Genomic DNA, 15,706 nt, shown 5'->3' on the forward strand with positions numbered 1-15,706 from the left:
GGCCGGAAGCCACCGCCTTCCCGCCGGACGCCAACGCAAGGTGGTGGGTGGTGCCACAGCCGCAGCCAATCGGAGGGCAGTAGCCTACAAGCCTCTTGTTGATTGGTTGTGCAGGCGAGAAGGCGGCGCTAGCAGGAGGTCGCTGGCCCGAACGCTGTTGCGGACCGGGTGGCCGCTCCTCAGACCTCGGGAGAGCTAAGCCCGGAAGGAGGGGGCGACCCAAAACCCGAGGGGGTGCTTAAATGTAGCGCCCGTCCTCCGGTAGGTGCTGAGAAGGGGAGATTAATTGGGCACCTACTGTGTGGGCCCGGTTCTGTCCCCATCACCTTGTATCCTCCCCCAGCCCTGGAAGATAGATGTTGCGGTCTTCAGTTTCCTTGGGGGAAACCGAGGCTGGCAAGAGACTGCCCTGGGATTGGAACTCAGATTTGATGAGGCACCAAGTTCTCTCCTCCTTCCAGTACGGGAGCATTTTAACCAGCAATTAAATAAACCTTATTTCTAGGTAATCATTAAGTGTGTGTGTGTGTAGATAACATACGTGAACTTAATCCTGTGTGTGTGTGTGTGCGCGTGCGCGCATGTAGAAAACATACGTGGATTTATCAGATAATGGTCCTGTACCTTGACCTCTTTACTCCTTCGAGTTAAAAGTGGAACAGTGCGGAGAGGAGAGTTAGATTGGGTAAGCTTGGCCAGTGCAAAACCCCTGCTCAAAAACAGTAAATCTCGTCGCTGGGTGGGAGAGAGATTCTGGGGGAGACCGTGGCATCACGAAGGGATATAGTTTCTTCCAGCCTGTCAGCTCCCTCTGAAGAAAGCAGATCCTGTCACCCTGTTGGTGTGTCTGGAGGTCCCAGCTTAGGAAAATCACAGCGATAAAAGAACAATCTCCGTTTATTAAACATGATTTTTCTGTTTCACCACACACTCCAGAAAAAAAGGAAATGGGGCTGGGAGTGGAGAAAAAGGGATAGTGGTGAAGGACAGAGAAGGCTGGGAGTCGGGTGGGACAGGGTGGGGAGGGAGAACGAGAAAACAAAATAAAACAGGTAGGAAGAGCATCTCCCTACCCTTAGGGTGGAGGAGGGGGAGGAAAGCGTGGGGGGGGAGGGGGCCAGGAAGCTCTGTACAGAGGGGTTGCCCCCAGCCCACACACACACACCCCCGATATGTACAGTACAAACCCCAGATAATTACAACAGCCAAAGAGAGGAGGAAAGGGGATCCAGGGGTAGGGTTTGAGGTTGGGAAAGCAAGGAGAGGGCACAGGGATAAAATTTCACATATTTACAAGTTTTATATAAGTATAAATTTGGCCCCGGCTGGGTGTATGTGTGTAGGGGGATGGGACTGAAGGGGAACTGTCCATACAAAAGAAAGAAGGGTGAAGTGTGGAAAGTCTCAATACCAAACGCAAGAAGGGATGAGGGGGCAAGGCTGGGTAGGGGACAGCAGTCAGGGAAGAGGGGGTGCCAAGGAGGGGCTTCTCCCCTCCCATGACCTACCCACCCTAAACCCCATCCATCCTACCTCCCCTATCCCGCCAGAGAGCTATGTACAGAGAAACACCGAAAAATTGTGGAGCTGGCGGGAGGGAAGGAGGTGGAGGGAGATTGGGGAGGGGGGAGGATGAGAGGGAAGCCCAGCCCTGTCCTACCTCCCCCGGGGGGGGGGACAGAGTCATGGAAGGGGGCCCCCAACACCCCTCCTCCAACACAGGTCCCCCCACCCTGGGGGAGAGAGACATGGCTTTTCCTAGAGTAAGTTCCCCCCTCCCCCTGGGAGTAGAGACCAAGAAGAGAGAGGGGAGGGACAAGGGGGGCTGCGTGTGTCAGGGTAGGACGGACCAACTAGTCTGTCCTCCCTAACATACACACCCTCCTAGACCCTAACCCCTCACCCTAACCTCAATTCCACCCCACCCAACACACTGGGGGAGGGGGGGGCATCAGCCCCCTCACCCCGCTCTGGGACCAGCCAAGAGCAGATCAGGTGTGGGAGGAAGGGGAGACAACTCCCATTCCCCCCTTGCCGCCCCCTCCCTGCCCCGGTGGCCCCTCCACCCCATCTGGGTTCTGGGTGGGGAGGGAGTAAATTTAAGAGTAGTAGGAGGAGAAGGAGTTTGTGCGTGCTGAGCCCCCCCAGACGCTCCTGAGAAATCAAGGGGTAATAGGGCCCCCTCACCTGGGGTCCCCTCCCCATAACAAGGGGGACAGGGGAGGCCAAAATGGGGCGGTGGAGGGGAGTTAGATTGTCAGCTCTGGTTACGGCTAAAAAATCACCCTGAAGTTGAAAGTTTGGAGGTGCCACACCCCCAGGGTGGGGGTGAGGGTCTGTCCCCCAGTGCTCAGGGGAACGATGAGGCAGAGGATGGGGATAGCACCCCGGAGTGAAGGGGTCTGTGTGGGGTAGGTGGTGTCCTCGGGCAAGGGTCCCTGGGGGTCACAGGGGGGCAGCACCCCAACAGGAAGGAAAAGGGGACAGCTAAGGGTCCCCACTCTCCCCCCTAGAAATGGTGCGGTGGGGGTGGGGGATTGGTGCCCCCCAAGGAGGCATTCAGGGAGGCAATCCCGCTGTCCCTCGGCGATATCCAGTCCTGGTGGTGGGTGCCGTTCCAGGGTGGGGTGCATGGGGAAGGAGAAGGTCTGTGATGCTGGGTGGGCTAGTGGTCNGAGAAGAGAATCTCACCCCAGACTCCTAATGGGCCTTCCAACCCAGGGAGTCGGACCGGGAAACCAGTTCAAAAGAAACAAGTTCCTACCTCACCCCCAACCTAACCCCTTGTATCTGCCCCTACCCAGCCTCCCTCCTCCTCTTGCAACCCCCTCCCAGCCCACCCCCAATCCGAGGTAGGAACTTTGTGTTGAAGGAACAAGGGGAGGCAGTACAGCAAAACCTCATTAATCCAGAACCCCAGGGATTTGGAATTTTTTCATAATTTGAACAAAAACTGGCTTGAGTTTTCCTTTATCTGTGAAGAAAGAGCATGCTAAGCAAATTAATAGTGGAAACGTGTCTGTAGGAGGGTACCAGCAAACAGACTTTTGAATCCTATCTATTCATTAACGCATGCTCCCTGAGGGCCTGGAGCAGAAGAGCCTTGTTCATCAAGTTCTACTTATTGTACATAATTCTGAAGACATGCATTTCATTAAATATTAGACACTGTCATTCAGTTTTGTCACTTGTTCAGAGTGGCCATCTTCCCAAATAGGACATTCCAAATTAGAGAGGTTTAACTGTACTGGGCTGGGGCGAGGGGAGGTAGGGGGGTCACGGAAGTGATGTGGGATGGTAAAAACACTGTGGGAGGGCTGCCTCTCTCTCGTGCTAAGGGCAGAAATGACTAGGAGCTTCTGCAGAGGCACAGCATGCCCCAATCTCTGCATCCCCAGGAAGCAGAACTGCTTCATTCCGTTCCGCCCCCATGTTCCTTTCAAATCCCTCTCCCTGGGATCCCAGTTAGAGGGTGAGGGGGTATCAGACCCTCCTCCCAACCCTGGTCCTATTCTGTTGCCTCCTCCTGCTCCTGGACCAGCTCCTGGTTCCTGCCCTCAGCTCTGGCTGCCGTTCCTGTGCTAGGAGAGAAGAAGGCCACCTGTGCTACACTTCTGGTCGCTCACTTGGCTTTTTTGTTTTGTTTTGTTTTATTTATTTCTGAGAAAGAGAGAGAGGCAGCGTGAGCAGGGGAGGGTCAGAGAGAGAGGGAGATACAGAATCTGAAACAGGCTCCAGGTTCTGAGCTGGCAGTCAGCACAGAGCCCGACGCAGGGCTTGAAACCACGAACTGTGAGATCAGGACCTGAGCCAAAGCCGGATGCGTAACTGACTGAGCCACCCAGGCACCCCCAGAATTAGTTGTTAAGTCAATGGCTGAATTGCAGAGGGAACAATACCTAAAAGTGATCTACAAAGTGTCCAGGGGCGCCTGGGTGGCTCAGTTGCTTAAGCATCTGCCTCTTGATCTCTGCTCAGGTCATGATCAGTCTGTGAGACTGAGCCCCAGGTCAGACGCTGCGCTGACAGTGTAGAGCCTGCTTGGGATTCTCTCTTTCCCTCCCCCTCTGCCTCTCTCTCCTGCTCGTGTGTGCGTGTGTGCGTACGCGCGCATGCGCGTGCTCTCTTTCAAAATAAATAAACTTAAGAAAATGTTGAAAAAAAAAAAAAAGAAAGCATCCTAATTATTTCCTGGGCCACAGGGCCTTTAGCCTTGCATCCTCATTCTGCGTAACTGTATCTCTATAGGATACAAAAACATTCTCAGTAGAGGCTCCCAGATTGGCTCTCCCTTCTACATCAAAGAGCTCACCTCTCTGAAGGTCACCAAAACCCCAGCCTGAAGCAAAGCTCCCCTCTTAGCTGGCTGAGGATTCCACACACTTTCCACAAGCCAGCAAGAGAGGAAATTACGTATGGTAGGGGATCCTGAGTGTGGCAGGAGAGCAGGGGAAGGAAACCTCCGATTCCCTTCTCTCTGCCTGTCTGCTGGCAACAGAACACAGGCTTGCCCCCTACACCCCCATGGACCCAAATTTAGAAAGGAGATAAATTAGGGTGCCGTTATTCATTTTACAAAAGAATTCACTGCAGGAGTCCTTTAAATGGTGAGGTCCCCTGGTGACTTTTAGCATCTGTTTACAGATCACTAACTACTCTGACAGAGAGGCTGGGCAGGCAGAGAGTTAAAATTACAGTGTGAGGAACCACTGCCCACTGCAGATCAATCTCACAGAAAAGAAAGCACCTCAGAAGTGGTCTCAGTGGCTGACAGGTTCCCATTTACTGGTTTTTGGGCAGGACTGTGTGTCCGGTGAGGCCACCGGGTGGCAGGAGATGGGGAGTGAGCTCCCATAAGGACAGAGAGGTCATTTAAAATGCTGTTCCCGGCATCTCTGCCTGGAAATCCACATGGCTACTGAGCCCATTATCTTATCTAGGAAGACGGCTCACCCCACTTCCAACTCCCACGCCCCATGGGCCCGTCTGCATCCTAACATCTGTCAAGGCTCCTTTTTTGTTCCTCCTTGTTCCACTCACCCTGCCTAGTATCCTGACATCCTGAAGAGCATCTTTTTCAGCATCCCCAAAAGTCTTCCTGAGTTAGCTACTCACTCCTAACTCTCACCCAGGGGGCCCAACAGGAGCTACAGATCTCTTCTGTTCGCAGATGTAAGGGAGGAGGAAGAGAAACAGGGGAGGGGTAGGAGGAGGGGTGGAGAGCCAAGGTTAGGGAGGGAAGGGGAAACTCCCACCTACCTGCTGCAGTCAGCACAGCCCCTCTAGCCAGGGTCCCCCCAACCCATCATCACTGCCACCCCTTAATAACCCCCACGCCCAATGTCCCAACTCCCAAGGACGCTCTGGTGAAATGGGGGGTGACAGACATACACCGGAGAGGCAGAGGGAGAGGACCGAGAGGAGGCTGGGCGGTGGGTTTTGTGGGAGATCCGGGGATGTGCTGGGCCTGTCCAGGGTAAAATGCTTGGTGCTGGCGGGGTGCCACTGAGCAGTTCTGGGAGCAGCAGGGAGTGCTCTCTTTGGGCAGTGCCTTAGGAGACGGGTCTGTGCAGGAGGTGTCAGGAGGGTAGGGTCTGTGGAGGGTCTCGGGTGTGGAGGGCAGCAGTGAGGGTGGGGAGAGGCTCCAGAGAGTCGGAGGGGAGCGGGCTTCACGACCAACCTGCAGTGGTCCGGAGTCACCTCCCCCTGTGTCCTCCGCCCGTGGTCAAAGCGGAACCAGGAGAATTACCTGATGAGGAGCTGCAGGGGGAGAGAGTGGGGTCACGGGGTCAGGAGCCTTGGCGGTAGTGGTGGGGAAGCCTGGCGGTCAGAGCAGAGGAAGGAGGAGCATGGGTGGGAAAGTGAGCAGAACTGGGGTGAGCAAGGGGTAAGGGTGCAGGAGGGAGGTCCTAAAAGCTGGCTGAGAAGAGAAGGGGCGGGAGCTGGAGAGCTACACACGTGTGAGGACCAGAGGGAGGGGTTTTCATACTGAGGGAAGGAGAGCTTACAGGGGGAGAAAGGCCTTCAAGAGCTGAAGAGTCAGAAGAGGAAGCTATCTGGGAGCTGCCCAGGAGACGAGCAAACTGGGGAGCCGAGAGAACAGAGGTGACGGGAACCATTCAGAGCCTGGGAACGGGAGCTCACACTGCCCTGTGTAGTCTAGCAAACTGCAGCCTCTAGCGCTTCTGGCCCAAGAAGAGCTCAGAGGAAGCGGAACTCCCGACGTGGACAGGAGCAGGCACGGACAGGGCAGGGGTGCCAGGAACTGGGCGGGGCGGGGCCTGGGGGCAGAGGGACTGAGGTTCCGAGACCCAGACAGGAGCGGGAGAGATGGGGTAGGAAGGCACAGGGGCGGGGCTGACACTGCCAGGAGTGACAAAGGCACAGACGATGGGATGAAGATGGGGTCACTGGGGAGCACAAACGGAGGACAGTGGGAGACAGATGGTGATGGGGCCAGGTGGCTGGTGCAGTGAGTGCACGAAGGACAGTGGGATGGATGGGGATGGGACACGGAGAAGATAAATGACATTGTAATTTCCACCTGAGCGTCGAGCAGCCTCTTCTTGGGTTCGGGCAGCGGCTCAGGCATGGCGGGGTGGTCCCGGCGCAGCTCCTCCTCCACCAGCATCAGCCTGAAGGGACGGGCTTCAGTGGGGTTAGTGGCGGGCACGGGCTTGGCGCCTGCCGGCGGAACTCCTGATTCTGGGGAACCCCTGCAGCTCTCTGGAAAAGCCTGGGCTGCTTCTCCTCTGCCCTCGGGATCCTTCCATCGTTATGACCCAAGAGGCCCTGTAGTAACCTTCCTCTCAAGGACTCTGACACCCTGACACCCCTGGCCCTCTGTCCTCCCATTCAGGACGGTGCCCGCCCACCGCCCCTCTGAGCTGAAGGCCTGGCTTCTGCGTCTCCCATCCACGTCCCTGAACCCAGGCCATCTCCAGGGCAGCCCCTGGGACACCCCTAGCTCAAGAGGGGTGTCGACCTTCATCGTTCCCAGCATCTCCCTGCCTTTGATGAAGGGTCTCAAGGTGAATTCTCGTCAAGGATGTCAATTAGAGAAGGGTTTGAAAATAAGTTTCAAGCCAAGCCTTTTTCTTCTAACCAATCTTACTCAAAAATACATTCAGAGCTGACAAAAACTGAGGACTGAGGGATGTGGGGGGGAGGAGGGATGGGCATGGAGGAGGACACTTGTGGGGATGAGCACTGAGTGTTATGTGGAAACTAATTTGATAATAAACTATTTGTAAAAAAAAAAAAAAAATACATTCAGAGTGGATCAAAGTGGTATTGGCTCTGATTTGAGTGGGGCGTGGCGTCCCAACCAGTTCTCAGGACAGCTGACCACCCTGCCAGGACTGCTTCTTTGGAGGCCGGGGCTTGGCAGAGCAGTAGGAAGTGTGCACACACTACAAGGAGGGTCGTTCACTTTCTAACACAACCCCTTTGCGAGGCCGGAGAGAAAGGGTTTACCTAGGACAGGGACAGGTAGGGGCTACTCTGGCTGGGGGTCTCTGCCTGGCTTTGGGGAGAACATCACAGGCTGGGTTGAGAGTAACCAATGGGAAGTTGCAGCCTAGGCTGGGGCCAGACACCTAGTAATGGACAAGCACATTTCCAAGGGCTTCGAAAGTCACTCTATCAGGAGAGAGGTCAGGGTTTGGGAGAGGGACATTTATGCACCGAGAGAGGTTTCTCCCCCACTGGGTGATGGATGAGTGGGTGGCAATCTCTGGGAGTAGGGTGGTGGGCTTTCCTCATGGGGCCCTGAGTTTGGGGCTTGAGGCTGGAGCGGGGAGCTCACTGGCTCTCTTCAGCCTCAGGTTCACCCTCAGGTTCTCCCCAGCTACCCCTCCCCAGGCCGCCCCTCACCTGCCAATGATGCTCTTGATCTGCGAATCCTTCTCCACCTGCTGCTGCCTTAGCCTCTTCTCGCTCTGCTCCAGTCTGGCCTGATACTGCATCAAGATTTTGCTGGTCTGCTCTTCCTGGGACAGCAGCCTCCGCTCATACTCTTCCAGCTTCCGGTTGGACATGTGCAGCCGCTCCTTCAGCGAGTGGATCTCTTCCTCATACTCCTTCACCTGCCCGCCGGGCAAACGACCCCGCACTGTGAGGGGTGCCTCACCCTGACCCCACCACCCAGTCTCCATCCTTGCCTCCCAAGCAGCCACTGCATGGTGAGGGACATCCCAACTGCCTTCTCCAGGCCCCTTCCCTGCCTCCTCATCATACCAGACATAGTAGCTTTTGAGAAGGCCCTTCCATGGAGCTAAGGTTCTTTTAACATAGACCAAGGTCATATGCTCCTACACCGGGAAGCAAAGACCTGCCCTCACATGTAAATCTGGACACACGAGTACCCACACAGGAACCCACACAGACTCACGGACACACCTTGAGGGACCATACACAGAAATTAAAATAAGGTGACTCTTCGACCCAACCAGGGCACATTAGGGAGACCCAGAAAGAAAAGACCTAGGATAAGGAGAGGCTATGTGGGGTCAGGGGTCTGGGTTTCAAACAAGTCCAGGATGAGCATCTAGGGATGGCTCACTGTTGATAATGATCCTGGAATTCTGGGGCTGGAAGGGCACATAAGAGTCATTTTATCTGCCCTGTTGGCTCTAGAGGCTAGAGCTATACTATCCGATACAGTCAGTAGCCACTAGCCCCATGTGGCTACTTAAAATTTAAATAAAACTAAAAATTCAGTTCCTCAATTGCATCAGCGACATGTGGCCAGGACACTGGACACTGGACAGTGCAAATCACAGAACACTTCCCATTACTGCAGAAAGTTCTACTGGATGGTACTAGCCTAGAGCTTTCATCAACAAAAATATCTCATCCAAGCCACAGAACAGGAAAAATGACTTGGGAGAATATTTTCTCATTCTCCAGAGAAAATACATACATAACCAACCCCATTCTAGACGCAAAGGAGAGATGTTCTATATTACCCAAGGTTGCTACCTTGGGGCATTAGGGCTTTATTCTCTCATGGAACTTGCTACACCAAATCCATCTAGATCAGTCCCAACGTTTTCTTACGCTCAAAGAACACATCCTCCAAGAAACCTCTCTCTGCTCCCCCAAGTTGGAGTCAGACATTCTTCACATGAACCTAATCCTACAGCTACCCTCTTCTTCAGAGCCCTGGAGCAACAGCTTCCCCAAGAAAATTTCTGCTAACTTATCTGTGTGTGTCCCTGAGCTCCTGCTGTCCTTTGCTTTGGGCATCACCAGCTCAGAGTCTGGATGGTCTTTCCACATATATACCACTTCCCAACACCGACTCTGTCACCTATGCCTACGGGACGACCGGGTAAGCTGGACACCATTTGTAGTACAACTGCAACCACCGTGACCCCTGCCCAATTTATCAGCTCACACTGCTGGCAAAGCCACCTCCCCTTTCCTGAGTAGTCACAGGAGCCAGGGCTTATGTTCTCCCTGGGGAAGAACATAGAAATAAGCCTTAACATAGAAGCCTTCTCCCCAGTCTACGATGTGTGTACGCCACGAAATAAAGGTGGAAGTTGGCTTTCCAAGAGACTGTTGACAGCCTCCCCTGATAGACCGAAAGCTTCCCAAGGAAGGGGATCAGGTCTTTGTCTCTTCTTTCCACCATAATTACTTGACCCTGGGTGCTTCCCTGGGAGGCGTCTAACAGCTGCCCCTGTGGTAACGGGAAGATCAGGGGCTTAGCGTACCCTGTCCAGCCGGCTCTCATCCATCGACTTAGAGTACTCCTTGAGCTTGTACTCTTCTCGCTCGATGTGGGCACTCTCAATGTCAGCTGACAGGTGAGGCATGTTGGAGACCCAGGCCACCGTCCGCTCGGAGGCCGGCATTGTGGGGTTCAGCGTGGATGGCGCCTGAGAATGCTGGGATGGGGCAAGGTGGGGGTGAATAGAGAGGAAAGGTGGGAGAAGGCAGGGTGCATTTAGAAGGAGGCAGCGCTGCCAAAGGAGACGACCGTCCCAACCTTGTTCCCCTGCTCTAGTGTTGATCTCCTTGAATCCACAGTGCCTAGAACAGGACGTAACGCATAGCAGGGACTCTACATACACTTGTTTAATGAATGAAAGGGGGTGAGAAAATTGTAACTTCAGACCACAGACTCTATTCTGCCCCCGCCTTCCCACCCCGTCTCCTTCTTCCCTCCCCGCCCCTCACCCACTTGGCCTTCCTCCCTCACGTNCTGCTTGGTGATGGAGGGCTTGAGCCCCCCACCCCCTCCGCCACCGCTGCCCCCGCTGCCCCCAATGCTGCCCTCTTTGCTGAGGCTTTGTTGCCGTGGACGGGCAGGGCCGTAACTCGGCTCCGGTGACTGCAACAGATTCCCACTGGATGGCCGGGGTTTCTGGGCAGCCCTGCCCGTCNCCCTCCCACCTCCGGGCCCTGAGGGGGCAGGCCTCTGGGGACCAATAGTGATCTGGGGAGGGGACAGCATGTGCTGCAGGTTGTCCTGGAGTGAGAGCTGCCGACGGGTGAAGTCGGTGCCAGAGGGTCCAAACTCATCACTGTAGCTGTGGCTGTGAAGGATGGAAGCAGCAGGGGGCTTGGGGACCCCTGAGGAGAGGTCCTCACTCTTGCTATAGCCATGGAACGGGGCAAAGGTGTCCCCAGGGGGCTCTCCACCTCGGTGGTGGTGATGGTGGTGATGGTGGTGATGGGAGGAGGGAGGGCCGTGGCCACCACCCCCTCCGTGGCCCCCTGGGGGGCCTGGCCCATCAGCGGCCATGTGGAAGAGAGGGTTCTGGAAGGAGAGGGGGATACGCAGTTGCTGGGCAGGGACACCGTCCGTGGTGACACCCATCTGGCTGAGGCGCATGCCAGCCGCTGTAATGGACGAGCCACTCCCCTGGGAGAGGCGTCCAGCGGGCGCAGGCCGCAGCCCCAAGGCCGCTGTCAGGGACGCCTGGCTCGAGTGCAGCAGGTCCCCAACGGCCGCCAGGTTGGACACACTGCTGCTGTTGAGGCGGCCGCCGGGCCCGTCGCCCTGCAAATCCAGCATGGAGACACTCTTGTTGACACTCAGCATCTTCTGCTCTGGCTCTGTGATGTCCGAGCTGCTCGTGCAGTATGCCGGTGAGGAACGGGCCAGCGGTGGACGGCTTACATAGAACAGGTCTTTCCCCCCACCGGGGGGCGGTGGGGGGGGCTTCTCCTTGGTTGGGGAAGGGAGGCGAGCCATGTCCATAGAGCTGCGGGAAGGGAGAGGGGCACACGAGCAGGAGGTAAGGCCGACACCACTGGCAACTGAGCCTGCTGTGGTCTGGCACAGGCCTTGGGGTGAGAAGTGGGACCCACAGGGAAGGGCGGAGAGCTGAGGGGGCAGCTCTGGGAGGGAGGATGGGAGGGGATACATGGGAAAAAGGAAAGGAAAAGGCCCCTCCGTGGAGGAAGTGAGGCCTAGAGGAGGGGAGATGGGGGCACCAAGAGCAGGGATGAGGGGCAGGTCCCGGCAGATATGGAGGAGATGAGGGTGCACGGAAGAGAAGAGGGGAGGAGGAAGGTGAAGGCCACTGGAGGGGGAGTGGGGAGCAGACAGGAGAGGAGGGCGGGGGAGGGGAGAGCCCCTCACCTGTTGAGGCCTCGAGCCATGAAGGACTGAAGGTCGATGGAGCTGGAGAGAGATGGGAAGAGGGGCGAGCACAGACAGAGAGAAGGAGAGAGGTGGGCAGAAGGCGTGGACGCATGGAAGGAGAGGCGGGAATGGTGGAATGGGCATGGCATCATGGAGGGAGACCGGGGCGGAGGAAGAAGCGGGGCGGTCATCAGGAGCAGCCACTGAGGCCGCCACACTGGAATGGACTGCCGGGGCTCGGGAGGCCCTGCTAGGGTCCGCGTCTTACTCCTATGGCCTGGGTCGTGACTGAGGTCTGCAGACTTCTGGTGGGGGGCTGGGGTAGTGCTTATTTACCAACCAGCACAGAGACAACTGAACAGTTTGACACGACAGGGCGGATCTAACACGGCTGGCCGAACCTCAGCTCTGGGACAGGCGTGGGCAGGCAGAGGGACAAGGCAAAGCAGAGCTCCCAGCAGGACCCCCAGGCTGACAGCAAGCTGGAGCTGGAGGAGCCTGCACACTCTTCCTGGGGCTCCGACACTCTGGCTCCCTCTGGTCTTAAAGGGCTCTCAGCCTAACCACTGACTACACCTGTCTCCTTACCGTTTTCTGTGAGAGCCTGCCTCTTTTTCCCTTTAAGCCCCAGAGAGATGCACAGGGGCCCAGTGACGTGTATCCGGAACAGAAAAGTAGGGGCTCCTAGGGCACCGGGGTGGGGGTCCCAGGTGCTCACCTGTTGAGGTCCCGCATCATGTAGCCCTGCATCTCGGCCGACGGGCCTCGCAGCACCACAGGCTGAGGCCGGGGCCGCTCACTCTGACGGCTTGGCTGCCTTTGGATGTTGGGGTTCCTCAGAGCTGTGCTGATGTCATTGAGGAGCCGGGGCAGTGGGCCCAGCTTCAGGAGGGCTTCCTGGAAGGGTGAGGCTGTTACCTGGGGGCTAAGCACCCAGCTCTAAGAGGGCCTCAGAGGGTGCAGGTGGAGGGTAGCTGAGCTGGGGGAGGGGTGCTAGAGACAAGTCTGGGGACAGTAAAGAGAGAAAAATCTGTGCGGGGGGTCGTCTCTCAGGCCACAGGAGCCTCTGGAGACATCTGGGGATGCGGCAGAGGGGCATTTGCTGACCTTACTGAGCTGGGGCAGCACCTCCCAGAGCAGGGCATGCAGTGTGGAGAGCTCTCGGCCCAAGTCGATGTAACCCTCAAAGCTACTGCTGTTGGTCAGCGTGTCCAGGTTGGAGATCTCATACAGGAACTGCTGCATGGAACCCCACTCCAGCTCCAGAAACTCATTCATGAATCCCAGAAAGTCCTCCTTTGAGGTAAACCTGGCCAAGGCATCCAGAAGGTGGAGGTCACACACACAGGCCTCACGCCCACCCGTCTCAGGGTCTCTGGGGACTCAGGAGACCCTTCCTGCCCACCCCCAGCCCCACCCTACCCCTGCCTGAGGCTTCCCTCACTTGGAAAAGTTGGCCAGGTTCTGGATAACCTTGGCAATGAGGGTTAGGGTTCGTGAGGTCTGCTCATCTGGGTACTCCTGCATGAGCCCAAAGAGACTGGGCGACATGATGGCTGGGCAGAGGAAGCGCAAGAAAAGCGAGGCGCTGATCAGCCTGTCAGCGATGTCCTCCCGGCCCCGCTCTGCGCAGCGCAGTCGCCAAGATGCAAACACCTCCTTCAGCTCCCTCGGGAACACGCTGAGGGGAAGGGGTGGGGAGACAGAGAGAGAGAGAAAGAAAGAGAGAGACCGGGACTGAGCCCCAGAGACCCTCAGCTTCCAGGGAACATGCTGAGGGGGGTGGTAGGAGGTGAGGGTGTGGAAACAGAGTGGGGGAGAGACAGGGAGGTAGGGACTGCAGGAGGAAGACGGGAGGCTGCTGGAAGAAGAGGGCTATGGCAGAGGAAACAGACAGATTAGGAAAAGAGAAATGGAGGGGGAGAGAAGGTGAGGGGAGAGAGACATGCGGGAGAGAGACGGAGGGCGTATGAGAGAGACAAGGAGAGGAGTAGAAGAAAAACAGACACCAGGGAGAGACAGAGATGGGAGAGAGATGGAGGGTCACTTGAGGTACAGGGAGCTCGGACCCCCCAACTCTTCTGGATTCCAGGGAAATGGGGATGGAGGTGCCCCTACGTGACCCCCATTCCCTGCAATGGCTCAGCTCACTCCCCACCTCCCCGTTCCACTTCAGTGTCCCATTGACACCTTAAACTCCGACTTGTGTAGTCTTGTGTAGTGTAAAGCAGAGCTCACCATCGCCCCCACACCTCCAACTAGCTCCTCCTCCCGACTTCCCCAGTTCTGTCAATGAGACCACAGGTCTCAAACACCAGCCCCGTGGTGGCCTCAAGTCATCCTTGACTCCCCACAGACAAGCTTCCTTTTTGCAATCAGTCGAAGACTCCAGCTGATCCTTTCCTCAGAGAGTCCTTCACAGCAGCCCCTCTCTCCCTTTCCCGTCATCATCCTGACCCATTAACAACCACCCTAACTAGCCGGACTCCGCTGGCCCTACCCTAGTCACTCTGCATCCCACTCCACTCAAGGACTCATCTTCTCGATCATGATCCTTCTTGGCACTAGCACCACTAATGGCACCCCATGACCCACCAATGAACTCAAACTCTTAGCCTGGCAGCTGAGGACTTCCAGATTCTAACTCCAACTCCCATATCCAGACCTCTTCTTCCATTCTCCATTATGAGCCATGTGCTCCATTACACCTGACCTAACTGCTAGCCTCCGAAAGCTCCCGGGCCCTCATCTTCACACATGTGCTCTTCCTACAGCATTCTCCCAGAACGTCTTCCTTGCCCATCAAATCCACATGCCAGAACCTAACCCAGTCTTCAAAGCCCAGCCCCAGGGTGGAGTGTGGGGGCACGACTTTCGACTTTCGTGAAGCCTTCTCAGCTTATCTCAGTCAAATCTCCACTGTCTCTGACCTTATGTTGCCTGCGGAGAGGGAACCTTCCTTGGCACTTAACACACACTACAACTGGCCTGTAGCTTTCTGTGAATCTAATGTCCTTCTAAGGGCAGGGGCCAGGCCTCATTCTTCTCTGTCTGCCTTATAGCCCCCAGCACACCAATTTGCCCATAACCAGTATCAGTCCTCTTTGCGGATGGACAGATGGATGAACAGATGAACACACGACCCCGGCCCCAGCCCCCACCCAGCGTTCCCAGTCTCACCAGTGGGAGTTGACCACCTTGCACAGGGCCAACTCACAGCACATCCGCAGGTTGGCCTGGTGCTCTGCCAGGCTGGACGCCGTGCACTTGATGGGGTCCACCTCACAGTTCTCCTCGGACTCATACAGAGCACGGATGAATTCCCCTGGGGTGGGGGCACAACAGAGGGTAGTCATACTTGCCAAGGGCAGGGATGGGGGCTGCCTGGGTTGGGGAATCTCAGAACCCCATGGCTGGAGGCTGGAGTCCGGGGACTCTAGGCTTGGAAGCATTCAAGCTGAGGAAGGGTGACCTGGGATCTGGAGTAGCCAGGTTTAGGGCTGGGACGCACATCTGGTGGGCTTGGGAGGAAGACCTGAGGGTGGGCCGTACCAATGGCATCCTTGAGGTATTTCTGACCAATCAGTCTCATGTACTCTTCTATGGCTTTAGTGGCGAGCGTGTTCTCGCGGAAAATGAGGTGCTCCCGTTCCATGAACCGGTCTACCTCAGACATGGCCATGTCTGAAAGGAAGTCCTGAGACCCGGGAAAATCCAAGGGTCAGCCTCCGTACAGCCCAAGCTCATTCTGAAGATATTAGTGCCCTGTCCTTACTATCCCCCCTCCCAAGCAAGTGCCCATTCCCAGGTTACCTATTCCTGAGGGCACAGGACTCACCTTGGCCTTGCCCGTACTCTGCAGAATGTGGACCAGTGCACTTGCAACCTCCTCCTTGCCCTTGACATTCAGGGCAGGCTCCAATACGGCACACAGCATCCGGTAGTGGTTGGTGACATACTCTGCAAACTCCTTATACAGCTCCATGGGCAGGATACTCATCGTCTGGTAACGTGCCTTCAGCCGCACGGCTGGGCAGCCTCCTTTGCCCTTGCCCCCTGAGCCGCTCCCTGAGCCCCCGCCCCCTCCTGAGCCCCCCATGCCCC

The 15,706-nt window shown here is 56.4% G+C and overlaps 1 protein-coding gene across 1 annotated transcript in view; it reads right to left on the minus strand.

Annotated features, from left to right (window-relative positions):
* Window positions 1-5,679: 5,679 nt before the first annotated feature.
* The window catches only part of SYNGAP1 (synaptic Ras GTPase activating protein 1), a 22,953-nt gene continuing 12,926 nt past the window's right edge, over window positions 5,680-15,706 (minus strand). Inside the window, exons 7-18 of the mRNA XM_077754761.1 lie at window positions 15,441-15,706; window positions 15,155-15,299; window positions 14,783-14,927; window positions 13,047-13,283; window positions 12,710-12,911; window positions 12,321-12,499; window positions 11,600-11,641; window positions 10,211-11,219; window positions 9,723-9,896; window positions 7,876-8,087; window positions 6,545-6,635; window positions 5,680-5,760 (exon numbers count right to left, since the gene is read on the minus strand). The exon at window positions 15,441-15,706 is cut by the window's right edge and continues 388 nt beyond it. Of these exons, the coding sequence (XP_077610887.1) occupies window positions 5,746-5,760; window positions 6,545-6,635; window positions 7,876-8,087; window positions 9,723-9,896; window positions 10,211-11,219; window positions 11,600-11,641; window positions 12,321-12,499; window positions 12,710-12,911; window positions 13,047-13,283; window positions 14,783-14,927; window positions 15,155-15,299; window positions 15,441-15,706 (2,717 nt within the window). The 3' untranslated portion in view covers window positions 5,680-5,745. The remainder of the gene's footprint in view (window positions 5,761-6,544; window positions 6,636-7,875; window positions 8,088-9,722; window positions 9,897-10,210; window positions 11,220-11,599; window positions 11,642-12,320; window positions 12,500-12,709; window positions 12,912-13,046; window positions 13,284-14,782; window positions 14,928-15,154; window positions 15,300-15,440) is intronic.

The sequence above is a fragment of the Crocuta crocuta genome, unplaced genomic scaffold, assembly GCF_008692635.1.
Source record: "Crocuta crocuta isolate KB4526 unplaced genomic scaffold, BGI_CrCroc_1.0 scaffold132, whole genome shotgun sequence".
Classification (NCBI taxonomy): domain Eukaryota; kingdom Metazoa; phylum Chordata; class Mammalia; order Carnivora; family Hyaenidae; genus Crocuta; species Crocuta crocuta.